General features: G+C 37.0%; 1 protein-coding gene across 5 annotated transcripts in view; it reads left to right on the top strand.

Moving 5' to 3' along the window:
* Nucleotides 1-14,771, top strand: part of LOC133818959 (fanconi-associated nuclease 1 homolog) — a 62,942-nt gene that overhangs the window by 26,002 nt on the left and 22,169 nt on the right. For all 5 annotated transcript variants that reach the window (XM_062252092.1, XM_062252091.1, XM_062252093.1 and 2 more), the window contains 6 exons: nt 1,513-1,583; nt 1,685-1,772; nt 1,867-2,007; nt 2,106-2,332; nt 2,634-2,907; nt 3,042-3,272. In XM_062252092.1, coding sequence (XP_062108076.1) covers nt 1,513-1,583; nt 1,685-1,772; nt 1,867-2,007; nt 2,106-2,332; nt 2,634-2,907; nt 3,042-3,272 — 1,032 coding nt within the window. The remainder of the gene's footprint in view (nt 1-1,512; nt 1,584-1,684; nt 1,773-1,866; nt 2,008-2,105; nt 2,333-2,633; nt 2,908-3,041; nt 3,273-14,771) is intronic.

Here is a 14,771-nt window from a genome sequence, read left to right as displayed (position 1 = left end):
ATACTGAAATAATAAAGAATAATAAAAGAAAATAAAACAATATTTTCTTCCGATACTAAGGTACCTCAAAAAGACACCAGTAAATGAAATACTGTTTAGAAAAAATGAAGATAGAGATGGGGAAGCCTTGACAGATGCGGACTGGGTTGGCTCCATTGAGGATAGAAGGTCAACATTTGGGTATTGTACCAAAGTGTGGGGAAACCTTGTTACTTGGAGGAGTTAAAAGCAATTGGTTGTGGCTTGCAGCAGTGCAGAAGTTGAGCTTAGAGCCCTTGCTCAAGGAGTGTGCGAGCTAATTTGGATTAAGCGTGTACTTGAAGAGTTGAAACTTCAAAGAATCAGCCCTATGAAACTATATAGCGACTGCTGATCAGCGATAAACATAGCACATAATCCAGTTCATCACTGTAGAACTAAACATGTGGAATTAGATAGTCACTTTATCAAAGAAAGGATCGAAAATTGGGAGTTGTGTGTGGTGTATGTGTAGAATTATGTAAATATTTTGTATTTATTCAGTATCATTCCTTTAGGGAAACAGAATTATATTATTTCCTAATATATTGTTTATTCCTGATTTTTAGGAGATTAGTTGACCTAGATTTATTGTACAGCTTAGCCTATAGTTTTCAGTTGTAATCTGCCTATTAAAAGGCAATTCTCTTTGACGAATAAACAACTATTATTCACAAACTCACAGTATGTACCAAGCCAGCAATAAGCTGCTGATTCGTTGACTTAAGGCCTATTCAAAGAAAGTTGTGAAGAACTAGTATGCAAGCTGGGCATGTGGGATCTATATGTTCCAGCTTGAGAGGGGTGGTGTAATATATGTAAATATTTTGTAGATATTCAGAATCATTCCCTTTAAGGAAACTGATTCTGCTATATCTATTAGTATTGTTATCCCCAATTCCTAGGATTATTTGATTTAGCTACTTTGTGTCTAGGATTTGATTTAGCTGGCAGATTGTATAGCTAGCAGGCTGATTGTATTCCAGCCATGTATTTCTCTCCATGTGCAGTCTATAAATAGGCATATCAGCTTCAATATTAAAAATCATCAGAGAATATTTTCTAATATCATTTTCCAGTGTAACCACTAGACCTAAGTCTCGTGTCAGGTTAAATCATTATAAAAGTCAAATGTTCTTCAAATATAACTCAAACCAAAGAAACTTAAACTCTATATTTAACCCGAATAGTCATATATGCCTTTCAGAATATTTAATTTCCTTCTTTAAACAGTAATGAAGTAACCATGTGCATTTCATTACTTTGTTCTACGTACATTTAGGTCCACTTCGAACACAAATTATTTTTTCCTCCATATTAAGCTAGATGAGGAATGCATTGCATACAAAGAATTTTCTCATACACTTTTCCAGGATAAATGAAATTACTTTTATTAACCTTTGGCTGTAATTTTTTTTTATTGAATAAAATTATTTGGTCATCTGATGGCTGTTACTTTTTCAATATTTGTTTGTGCTTCTGTGGAGGTTATAGAGTTGTAATTTTGGCACAAGAAAGCGGGAACTTATTGCATCTCTCCTTTCTTCGTATAAAGACGGAGTGTGGTATATAATTATTCTCTATTTATAATTATAAATATATTCTTGTTTCTTGTTCACAAATCATTCAAGTTTTTATCTGTCATGTTCATGATTGTTATTTGCAGCTCAACATTACCAAGAATGATTTTGGAGAGAACAGGTGCCTGTGTTAAAATATCTTCCAAGGCAGAATCTCTTTTGTGGCGTGCTGAGGTTCTGTCTTCTATTGCTCAGCCAATACACACCAGCACCCAAGCAATTGTTTTTGATGCATTCTAAATTTTTTCTGCATTTGTGGTCTATGTAGAGGCTTTTCTTTCTGAATGGAGAGCAGGATCTGTCATCTTTTTTATTAGCTGATTTGGGAATTATTAAGTATCCAACTTACAACTGTGTAATCACAGAACAGATCTTCTCAAATAGAAATGCTCTGCTTGCTTATGAGGAGGTGGTGCTCTCTTTACTTTCAATTCCTTTTCTTAAAAAAAAAAGAAAAGAAATATGGTAAAGTTTAATGACGTTTATGACACATGGATATACTTTCAGGCCATTGAAGTGGCACAAATGATTGATCAAGCTCTTGATGAAAATGACAATGAATTGGTATTGAGATGCATAAAGATATCTGAATCACGTATGTCCAATACATATGCAAAAGCAATGGCAACCACGACATCTGAAACAATGGTTTCACCTCTTACATGTTTTTCAGCATCGTTGGCCTACTCTAAAGTTCTTACTCTAGGAACTTCCTTTCTTGAGCGTGAGCGTAGGTAAAAATTGGTGAATTCAAATATCTCTATTTTATGATTGCATGTCTTCACGAGTAAGCATTTTTTTCACTGTTTGGGCTAGGATAGTCCTTAAATTTTTGTTATGTTTGGATTATCATCTGTGGGCAGCTGGGATATATGTAGTTTTATTCCCTTTTCAGTTACAATTACTTGTGAGTAAAGGTTTATCATGTTTACCAACACTTTTTACATGTGTGTTATTTGTGACATTCATCTAGTTTACTGGTGACTTCAGTTTGGTTCTTTAGTTGAATGTTTAGAAAATTATTGTTCTGCTCAGGTATAATGAAGCAATATATTTACTAAAACGGTTGCTAGAGTGCTTTACTTGTGATGGTAGAAGGGGATTTTGGATCCTAAGATTGTCAATTGACTTGGAGCATATAGGATATCATGATGAGAGCCTTTTAGTTGCTGAAAGTGGATTGTTAGATACTTGGGTGCGTGCTGGATCAAGAATGGCATTGCAGAGGCGGGTCCTTCGATTAGGGAAGCCACCTAGGCGATGGAAAACTCCTAGTTTTGCAAATTTGGTCAAGAGGAAAATCAGCGAGGTAAATGCTTAGCTGTGATATGCATTTTAAATCTGTTAAAAATTGTGACTTGGATATCAAAAATATCTAATAATACCTGGATATGATGTGGTTACATTCTAATCTTTGACTTCACTCTTTGGCATACAAGTTAGGTTCATGTTCAAGGGAGGCCTTTGAATTCTGTGATTGGAATGAAGAGCAGGTTCTATGGAGAAGATGATGAGCAATGTGGGGTGGAGCAGCTTGCCCTCCAATATTATGTTGGGGAAGGTGGATGGAATGGCGTACATACAGAAAGTGGCATATGGTTGACTATTTTTGGACTACTTATGTGGGATGTTATGTTTTCTGACGTACCAAATGTCTTTCACAACCGATTTCAAGTAAGTTTTATATGTTTGCCTTAGTCAACTCCTTATTTGGATGACAAGTATCTCTTACCAAGACATGATTGAGGGTTAGTTCGTCTCTTTCTTTGTGAAATTAGTTCTGGTATTATATCATATAGACTAGAAAATGCGACCAACACTTTTTTTTTGAAAAAAGAGACAGAGGTCATAAAAGGCTGACCCCCTCCCAATAAAATTGAGAGCCCTCACTTATGGCGGAGGAATACCGTGGTTACAAACTAGAACAAAAATAAAACCCCACAACAAACCCACCCCCAAAAATTAAATCCAGAAATTGCTCCAATCTCTAATAAGGTCATAGAATGCAACCCCTGCAAAACATTTGTTTCTATACACCCAAGTAGCCAACCAAAAATTTTATCTTATCCCAAATAGTCTCTGCTGAATTAAAAATATCTTCGAAAATTCTGTTATTTCTTTCTAGCCACAAGGCCCAAAAAGTGGCTAACATAGTAGTTTGCCAAAGACGAGAAACCCGCTTGCTGCCCCCTAACCGAGTCAAAAACAATTGAGAACAGTTAGAGGGCATACAACAAAGAATACCAAACTTAGCTAAGACTTTTCCCCACACTTCTCTTGAAAAATGACATTCCATGAATAAATGGCTTGTAGATTCCCCTGCCTGCTTACAGCAAACACACCAACCAGGGGATAAACAATGGTAGGGTCTCCTTTGCAAGTTTTCATGAACATTTAGTTTATTGTTGAAAACTAACCAACCAAACACTTTAACTTTCGAGGGAGAAACACTTTTCCACAAAGACTTTGCCCAATCCTGTACTGAACCCAAATGAGCATAACTTAACCTCCAAAAGGCTGACCTGCAAGAGAAGACTTCATTAACGTCAGGTGTCCAAGCCCTCCGATCTTCTAAAATTGCTGGCAAAGCCACCCTCTCTAACAAATGTAATAATTGAGTGAGACTGGTAACCTTCCTATCAAACAGATTCCTTCTAAAACACAAATCCCACCCCGGGGTTTCCAAACCCGCCTCACCTCCAAAAACCACCAAATCCTTGATCCAACAATTGTTGGACGTTGAAATAAAAAATAAGTCTGGGAATTGATCCTTTAAAGGAGCATTGTGAATCCAAACATCTTCCCAAAATCGAATTTGATCCCCCTTCCTCACCTTGAAACTAACCAACTGAAGATACTCCTCATAAAGAGAAGAAATATTTTTCCACGGACCACGAACAGACAACCTGCCCCCTCTATCAGTGTCCCAAAATCCTCCATCCCCCCATATCTACTCAGCACCACTCTATGCCACAAAGTGTTCTTTTCCAACGGAAAACGCCACAGCCACTTCATGAGCAAAACCTTATTTCTCGAGTCCAAATTGACAATACCAAGACCACCATGATCCCGAGATTTACAAACTTCTTTCCAAGAGACCAGATGATCGGACTTAGAATGATCCGCACCTTCCCACAGAAAATCCCGCATCAACTTTTCCAAAACATTTGCCACCCCTTTAGGAATACGAAAAAGTGACATATAATACAGCGGAATAGAAGAAAAAATCGATTGAATAAGTGTCAATCTACCACCCCTAGAAAGGAAAGCACACTTCCACCCATCCAACCACTTAGCACAGCTCAAAACCATGGGCTCCCAAAAACCTTTGTTGCGAGGGGAAGCCCTCAGAGGTAAACCCAAATACTTCATAGGCCACTGACCCACCTCACACCCAATCTCCCTGGCACGAAGCTCCACTATTTCCTCCTCTAAGTTAATCCCTAACAACTGACATTTCTGCAAATTAATAGAAAGTCCAGAAACAACACTAAAGGCTTTCAGAATATCCAACAACACTGACAAAGACTTATTATCGTCCACAAAAAAGATCGTATCGTCTGCGAACTGAAGATGGCTGACTTCCACAAAATCTTTACCTACTTTGAAACCTCTTAACGCCGAGACGCTCTTGGCCTTATCCATCATCCTACCCAAAACATCAACAACCAAGGTAAACAAGAAAGGTGACAGGGAGTCCCCTTGGCGAAGACCTCAAGAACCCTTAAATTTCCCCCTCGGTCTCCAATTTAAAGAAAATGCGACCAACACAAGAGCACTGTCTTCTATTGAGGTAGCATGACGCTCTCACATCTTTTGTGATAGTGTAGTAGGGGTGTTGTGGTTCAAATTTACCATGGCCACATCGACAATTGTCTTGGACTGAAAGGACTCCATGACCCCATTGGTCATGGTAAGGAAAAAGTTCATAACTCCACTAGTTATGGACAAAGGTATTTGAGTTTTTATACTAAGCATAATAAAGCCTTTATACCTCTTTTTCAAAAAAAATAAAATAAAGCCTTTATACCCACACTCAATCGATGGAGGGGTTATTAAGATTGCTTAGAGAACTCAACACTCCAACTATGAGTTAGTCATCTCCATTCACAGTGTCATTTAGGTTATTGAGGTTTTTAAGGGTTTACTGAAAAATGGAGCTTTGGTTTCAAGAAACATTCGAAACAAGTTTCCATTCTACTGATGGAAGTCTTTCACAACCCAAAGGGAACCTTTCTCAATATCTTAAAAATATGAGGGGCTAGACAAATCATAATCTCATAAGCATAAACTGGAAAATTGTCTTAATAACATCATTGGAATAAAGGCTTAAGGAAGCAAAATCGGCGAAAAATGTCAATGGGGTGAGTCGTTCAATATGCTAAGCAACAAATACCAACATGGGTTGAGACTTTGTTTGTCAGTGTTTGGAGAGGAAGGATAGAAGGCTATTGACAGGCGATATACAAAGGGTTACTTCGAAGCACATGAAAATGTTTGGAAGAAAAAGTAAAAGCAGTCTTTCAGTTTACGAGAGAAAAGGAGGAATCGCAAAGGCGAGGGATCTTTGGAATGATATTTCAATTAAAGAAGTCGGTAAACTATCAGAATTTAAAAAAAAAAGGTTACTCACCATGCAAGATGTTGGAGAAACACTGTTATTATGCATTGAAGACATAGTGAGATAGCTTGGGAAGTGGTTCTACTTGGGATTAATTGTGTTTGAAAAAAAATATGGGGTTGAGTCCACTATTTTACGAGTTAGCCATATTATGGTGTTCTAACGAGGAGGGGAACGTTAGAGATTGAAAATCAAAGGCTAGATTCTACTTCCAACTATAGTAGTCACATTCTCTCCATGGTCTACCACAAACCAATTGTGAGATTGCATGAACATTTGGGTGGTGGTGGAGAGACTAATCCTAGAACTTATGGATTTTTATGTGTTCAAAACGATTGGTGGTCTCTGTAGGGGTTTGTTAGACATTGAGAAAAGTACGGTTGAGGTGAAATCTTTGTTGCATGCAAGACTCCAGCTACGTGGAAATGAGGAAGGATTCATCAATGAAATCCAAGAACTATCATGGTGGTAAGCTTCAGTTGAAGATGTTCAGGTGGCGGAGGATGAGTTACTTACTATAACAAATAGAGCAATTATGGAGTTTAGACTGTCTAATGTGATATGGAAGTAATAATTTGGATATAGGTATTTCCAATATGAGAAAATAGATGATTGTGTTAATGAAGAATGCATGCCTTAGGTAACTAATTGGGTGAATCTTTCAGGGTTTCACGCCATAGAGTGGGAGATAGTCGTCAGAGAGTTTTATGGAGATACTTTGGTAATAAATTTAAAAGAATATTGTTATTCCTTTCATCAAGATTTGTCCAACTGTGACTTGAAAATAAAATTTTAAACTATCGAAACTGGATGCATTTTTCTATTTGGGCTACTTTGATCGTGCCTCGAAGAGTATGGGCTTCAAATAATTTGGAATAGCCCATAGCTAACACACTCGGGTTGGCCAGCGAAGGCAGTTTATTTAGTACCAGATATACGTATTTCGGATTCTTTTCATGGCCATTCAAAGACAAAAGATAAGGAAATATTTCATAGAAGTTTCGAGCCTAGTAATTCAAAAAGGGCCCAGACGGAAAAATAAGGACTAGTGTCAAAGAAAGGAAATTTCATCTGGGTGGTAATTCACTTTTGGATGGATTTCCCGGTCAAAATCTTGTAAGATTTCGTCGGTATTGCTAAAGGAAGTGGATGGTGACAATGATGATGAAGGGCAGGAGAAACCTCTGTTCATGGTTTATTAAAGAAAGAGAAATAAAAAGCCACCGAGTAGATTCCTTGTCTAGTGCCGATTCAATACAAAATCAAGATGTATTGGAATTTATTAAAACATTTTAGGGCCCTCTTTTTTTTTTTTTTTTTTTTTTTTTTAACTACACACCCAAAGCCGTAGCTTTGGGAAAAAGAATGATTCAATTGTCTTAGTTGAAGAAGAGAAATTCAAGGAGGTGGTGAAAAATATAAGATAACTTTGGCTAGTTGATGATGAGTGAAGAAACCCAACATGTCGATCATCTCGTAAAACTTCTTTAATCTCCTCAATTTTTCAGTTAATCCCTCTTGCTCTTTATCCCATCATGATAACAAAAGTTGTCCTATTTCCTATAGTGTCACTTCCTCGTTTGTTTAGATTATAGATATGACAAATTGCTTCTCACCCATGTGCTGGTAATTGAAAGATGCAGTTGTATATGGCTCATTCTCGGCCATTGCGAGAATTGGATCCATCCAACTTTCCCCATTGTTAGCTCTTGATAATGCTCTTCCTGTTTCGAAATTGTTTTGTAACTTACTCTCTATCAGTAAGTTAACTAAAAACTCAGAGGAAAAAATCTGATGTATTATTTTGATAGAATTAGAGCCTTTAAATAGGCAAATAAGGGTATATGACATCTATCAATATTCTACAAAATATTATAGACTGTTCTAATCCCCAAGAATCAGGAACAAAATTATCTAAACTAGGAAACAAATATATTTGCTGATAATTACAAATTATTAAGACTATATTACAAATAATTTATATAATTCCAAATCTTTGCTGATTTGGTTATGATTTTCAACACTCCCTCTCAAGTTGGACAGAAAATATCTTTCATGGACAACTTGCCAATTAAGTATTCGAATTGCTTGGTCGGTAACCCTTAGTGAGAATGTCACAATCTAACCTGAAGTGGGAACATAAGGCATACAGATGAGTCCGTTCTCCAATTTCTCTTTTATAAAATGTTTGTTAATTTCCACATGTTTGGTTCGATCATGAAGAATATGTTTGTGAGCTATTAAGATAGCTGATTTGTTATCACAGTAAACCTTCATTGGTGATTGAATTCCCATCTTTAGTTCTTCAAGAAGTTTTTTAATCCATAATATCTCAATGCCAAGTGCAATTGCCCTAGATTCAGCTTCAGTCCTACTTCGTGCGACCACACTTTGTTTCTTACTATGCCAAGTAACTAAGTTTCCTCCCACAGAGGTGTAGTAGCCTGAGGTTGATCTTCTGTCAGTGACACTTCCTGCCCAATCAGCATCTGTGTAAACTTCTACTCCAAGAGTATTATTCTTTCTAAACAACAACCCTTTTCCTAGAGTGTCTTTTGAGTACCTTAGTACCCTCTTGACTGCATCAAAATGTTCTACTCCAGGAGAATGCATGAACTGACTTACAACACTTGTTGCAAAAGCAATATTTGGTCGGCTGAGACTAATATGAGTTTTCCCACTAATCATTGATACCGCTCTTTATCCACATGTGCATCTGAACTTTTAGGCTGAAGCTTTATATTGTATTCCATAGGTGTTTTAGCAGGTTTACATATAAGTTGATTTGTTTCTCTTAACAAATCCAGAACATCCTTGCGTTGTGAGACAACTAGACCTTCTTTAGACCTTGCAAACTCCATACCAAGAAAATATTTGAGGTTTCCAAGATCTTTGACTTCAAAATCTTTTGACAACAATTTTTTAATCTCAGCAAGTTCTGTGTAGACATCTCCTGTAAAAACTATATCATCAACATAGACGATAAGCACCACTGTTTTTCCACTTCTTGAGTGATTGTAGAACATGCTGTCATCAGCCTGACTCTGGTTATAGCCATGTTTTTTATAACCTTCCCAAAAATCATGCCCGTGGTGACTGCTTAAGGCCATAGAAAGATTTTTTTTTTTCAATTTACATACCTTTCCATTTTTAAATTTTCCTTCAACCTCCTCTTCTAGTTCACCATTTAGAAAAGCATTTTTAATGTCTAGCTGAAATAAGGGCCAGTTATGATGAACTGCTAGAGAAAGTAAGATGCGGACTGAGTTTAACTTAGCAACAGGAGAAAAGGTCTCCTGGTACTCTATGCCATAGGTTTGAGTGAAGCCCTTTGTCACCAGCCTCGCTTTGTATCTCTATGCTGCCATCTGCTTTGTATAGTTGATATTTTGTTTATTATAAGTTATATTATTCTGTAATATTAGGAGAGTAGTTAATAGGTTTATTCTCTTATTTATTGTAATTATTCTTTCCCTCTTTTATAGGGACATTTGTACTCAATATATACATGTTTTTTGTATTAGAAATAATGTACAAAAATTACTAAATTATATCTTCTTGGTATCTGAGCCAAAATCGCACTCTTCCCTAACCCTAATCACACAACTTCATCTTCCTCATCTCTTCACAATCGCATAATCCCTAGCTGCTAATTGCATCCCAAACTAATCCCACCATGTCTGAAAACTCCAGTGAACCTGCGAACTCCCAAGCTAACTCCATCAATGCCAATCCCACTAATTCCACCTCTGTTCTAGCCAAAACCACCACTGTTGAATCCCACTCTGTCCAAATAACCACCATTCGCTTAAATGGAGACAACTTTCTGAGATGGTATCATTCCGTTCAGATGTATATGCGAGGCCGAGGAAAAATGGGATATCTAACTGGTGAAAAGAAGGCTCCGTTAGAGACTGATCCCACCTATGACAATTGGGATGCAGAAAACTCTATGGTAATGGCGTGGCTTGTTAATTCTATGGAGGAAGATTTCAGCTCAAATTATGTGTTATCCCACAACAAAGGAACTATGGGACAAGTTATTGAGATGTACTCTGATTTGGAAAATAAATCTCAAATTTTTGAGTTGAATCTCAAACTTGGAGAGATAAGGCAAGGGGAGGACAGCGTTACAAAATACTTCAATTCATTGAAGCGAATATGGCAAGATTTGGATCTCATTGACACCTATGGTTGAAGATGGCAAACATCACAAGAAAACTGTTCTTACTTCAATTCATTGAAGCGAATATGGCAAGATTTGGATCTCATTGACACCTATGGTTGAAGTAGCTCGTGCCATGATGTTTTATATGAATGTTCCAAAATATTTATGGGGGGACGCTGTTCTTACTGCATCTTATTTGATAAATAGAATGCCTACTAAAGTTTTACATTACACTACCCCTTTGAAATGTTTCAAAAAATTCTTTCTTACTTCTAGAATTAATTCAGATTTACCTTTGAAGATTTTTGGGAGTATTGTGTATGTTCATCTTCCAAAAAGGTCTAGGTCTAAGTTAGATCCTAGAGCTGAAAAATGTAATTTCTTAGGCTATCCTCCAAATAAAAAGGGATATAAATGTTTTAATCCTATCTCTAAACGCATCTATATTACTATGGATGTTTCTTTTGTTGAAAATAGTCCTTATTTCTCAAAGAATTTTGTTCAGGGAGAGAATTCAGCGGTACAAAATTTTTGGGAACTTGTTGAACCTTTACCTAAAACTATTCTTGATGTTTCTCTTGAGAAAACTCAGCCTACATCTATTGAATCCGAATTTGACCTTGGTTTGTCAGAAACAGAAATGTTACGATTGATTAAAAATCGTAACAATCTTGAGCCTGTGGTTTATTCAAGGAAGAACATTTGTGAAAGAAGTAGAGACCATCCAATCATCCCTGCACAAGACCAAACGGAAGCCCCGAACAATGGTTCTTCAAGTACCCCAGGTAATTCTTCTTCTATTCCTAGTTCTTCTTTGTCTCCAAATAATATTTTGTCTTCACAACCTGTTTCAAGCCCTACATCTGAAACTCTAGATCTTCCTATTGCTCTTAGAAAAGGAACTCATGCTTGTACAAAGCATCCAATTGCCAAATACATCTCGTACAATCGCCTATCTGATAACTATAGAGCATTTATTACTAATATTTCCGAACTTGTTGTACCTAGAAGTATACAGGAGGCACTAGATGAACCGAGATGGAAGTTGGCAGTGGATGAAGAGATGGATGCTTTGATAAAGAATGGGACTTGGGAGATTGAAATGTTACCGAGGGACAAGAAGATTGTAGGGTGTAAATGGGTGTTCACAATAAAATCCAAAGCTGATGGAAGTATTGAGAGGTATAAAGCGAGGCTTGTGGCCAAAGGCTTTACTCAAACCTATGGAATAGATTATCAAGAGACGTTTGCACCTGTTGCAAAAATTAATTCTATACGGATTCTACTATCTTTAGCAGTTAATTATAATTGGCCTTTGAACCAGTTAGACGTGAAGAATGCTTTTCTTAATGGAGACCTTGAAGAGGAAGTGTATATGAGTGTCCCACTAGGTTTCGAAAAAAGCTTTGGAGTTGGAAAAGTGTGTAAATTGAAGAAATCCTTGTATGGTCTTAAATAGTCTCCTAGAGCTTGGTTTGAAAGCTTTGATAAGGTATTGAAGTTGTTTGGTTACACTCAAAGTCAAGCGGATCACACTATGTTCTACAAACATTCAGAGGAAGGAAAGATGGCTATTCTAATTGTGTATGTAGATGATATTGTGATAACTGGGGATGACATTGATGAACAAGAGAGATTAAAAAGAAGACTTGGTGAGGAATTCGAAATTAAAGACTTGGGTCCTTTGAAATACTTCCTTGGAATGGAATTTGCAAGGTCCAAAGAAGGTATTTTTGTAAGTCAGCGTAAGTATGTGCTTGATTTACTTAATGAGACAGGTATGATGGGTTGTAAACCTGCTGAAACACCTAATGAACCTAATGTTAAACTACATGCTATTGAAGACTTGAAAAGTGTGAAGGACAGGGAGCTTTATCAAAGATTAGTTGGGAGATTGATTTATTTGTCTCATACACGACTTGATATAGCTTTCTCTGAGTATGGTAAGTCAGTTCATGCATTCACCTAGTTCAAGGCATTTCGATGCAGTCTATAGGATACTAAGGTATCTAAAGGGAACACCGGGTAAAGGCCTCTTGTTCAGACCTCAAGGGCATCTAGAGATTGAAGCCTATACTGATGCGGATTGGGCTGGAAGCATTGTAGACAGAAGATCTACATCAGGCTACTGTTCATATGTTGGAGGTAATTTGGTCACTTGGCGAAGCAAGAAACAAAGTGTGGTGGCTAGAAGCAGTGCTGAAGCTGAATTCAGAGCTGTTGCTCATGGAATTTGTGAAATTATATGGACAAAAAGGCTGCTTGAAGAGCTGAAGTCATCTCAATCATCTCCTATGAAGTTATATTGTGACAACAAGGCAGCTATTGCAATTGCTCATAATCCTGTACTTCATGATCGCACAAAGCATGTTGAAGTAGATAAGAATTTTATTAAGGAGAAAATTGAGAGCGGTCAAGTGTGCATGCCTTATGTTTCTACTAAAGAGCAGGTGGTAGATATTTTTACAAAAGGATTGTGTAAGAAACAATTTGATTTTCTGACTAGCAAGCTGGCTATGGAGAACATTTTTAGTCCAGCTTGAGGGGGAGTGTTGGAAAATCAGTTTTTTATTATTATTATTATTATACGGTATAGCTGTATAATAATTTTGATTTTATTGTACCATATTTTTAGGGAATTAGTTTAGGGATTTATTGTATCTTTATTATTTGATTTGTTTCTCCTTATAGAATTATTGTACATGTTATATACACTGTTGTGTATTAGAAATAAAATTAGAGAAAAATATTACCCTAAATCTGTCTATTAAGTGTTTATTCTTTCTTTCTATTATTCCATTTTGTTCAGGAGCATCACGACATGTAGATTGATGCAAAATACCATTTTCTTTTAAAAATTTTCCCAAGATGTGATTAAAGTATTCTGTTCCATTATCAGTTCTTAAAATACTGATTTTTGTTTGAAATTGATTTTCAATCATTTTGTAAAAATCGGTAAAAATTTGTTCAACCTCGGATTTTTCCCTCATTAAATAAACCCAACAAAGACGAGTATGGTCGTCTATAAAAGTAACAAACAATTTTTTCCAGAATTAGTGGTATCCTTAGAAGGTCCCCAGACATCACTATGAAACAGATAAAACAGTTTTGAAGGATGATAAGAAGATTTAACATAAGATTTACGTTGGCTTTTGGTCAATGAACAACTTTCACATTGAAAAGACAAAGGATTCAACTGTTTAAATAGTGCTGGAAACAAATGTTTTAAATAAGAAAAACTAGGATGGCCTAATCTATAATGCCAAACCATTATTTGATCATAAACAGAAAGAGAACTAATGCTACTAAATCCTTGAGCAATTTTATTTTCAGAAGCCTTATCTTCGAAATAATAGAGTCCATTAATCATCCTAGCACTGCCAATCGTCTTCCCCGAACTCTGGTCCTGAAAAACACAATGGGATTCATAGAAAACCACACAACAATTAGAATCTCTAGATAATTTGCTGACAGTTAAGAGATTGCAAGTAAGTTTAGGAACATGGATGACAAATTTAAGATCTATCCCCTTAGAAATTTTAATTAAACCTTTTCCTACAATGGATGAGAAATTACCATCAGCTATTTTAACTTTTTGATCTCCTGAACAAGGTATGTAAGAGTCAAAAAATTTAGAAGAATTTGTTAGGCCCGACTACCTGCAGTTCTGGAATTAATCCAATAAAACAGTACCAAAACAGAAACAAGACAGAGCAAATAATCCAAGCTGACCAAGAAGCTGTGAAATGTATATTAATCAGCCAAATTGATACAATTTCCACAGGGATTCGAGAGCCTGGGACTCTCCAGCAGTAATTAGCAAAAGCTAGTACATGCATACCCTTCTCTTTCCTCCTAACTGAATATATTCAGCTACTCCTCCTTATTATCTACAATTACTAAACAACCCCTTCCTATAGACCGAACTACCCCTGGTGCGTGGACTTGGTTCTCCTAGCATAAGTGAGCCGAATAGGAGGCCTAACATTACCCCCCCTATATCTTTAACCTTGTCTTCAAGGTTAGAAGACGAAAATTGATGGTGAATGGTCTCAAACTTCTCCCACGTGGCTTCAAACAGCGGTAAGTCTTTCCACTGGATTAACACTTCGAGCTGCTGGTTTGGGTCGTCCTTGGCATGACGGACATTGAGGAGCGCTTCAGGTTCAACAATCAACTCCAAATCAGCAGTCAATGTTGGAGGGAGAGTGGGCGAAGAGTGTGACGCCCCGACAGCAGCGCGGAGCTGAGACACATGGAAAATAGGGTGGATGGCTGACGTAGCGGGCAGGTCCAAGCGATACGCTACTGCCCCAATCCGAGACAGCACCTTAAAGGGACCATAAAAACTTGCAGCCAGTTTTTCATTCTTCCGAATGGCCAA

The sequence above is a fragment of the Humulus lupulus genome, chromosome 2 (assembly GCF_963169125.1).
Source record: "Humulus lupulus chromosome 2, drHumLupu1.1, whole genome shotgun sequence".
NCBI classification, from domain to species: Eukaryota; Viridiplantae; Streptophyta; class Magnoliopsida; order Rosales; family Cannabaceae; genus Humulus; species Humulus lupulus.
Note: the sequence above shows the minus strand (reverse complement) of the source record. Positions and strands in the feature narration are given on the sequence as shown.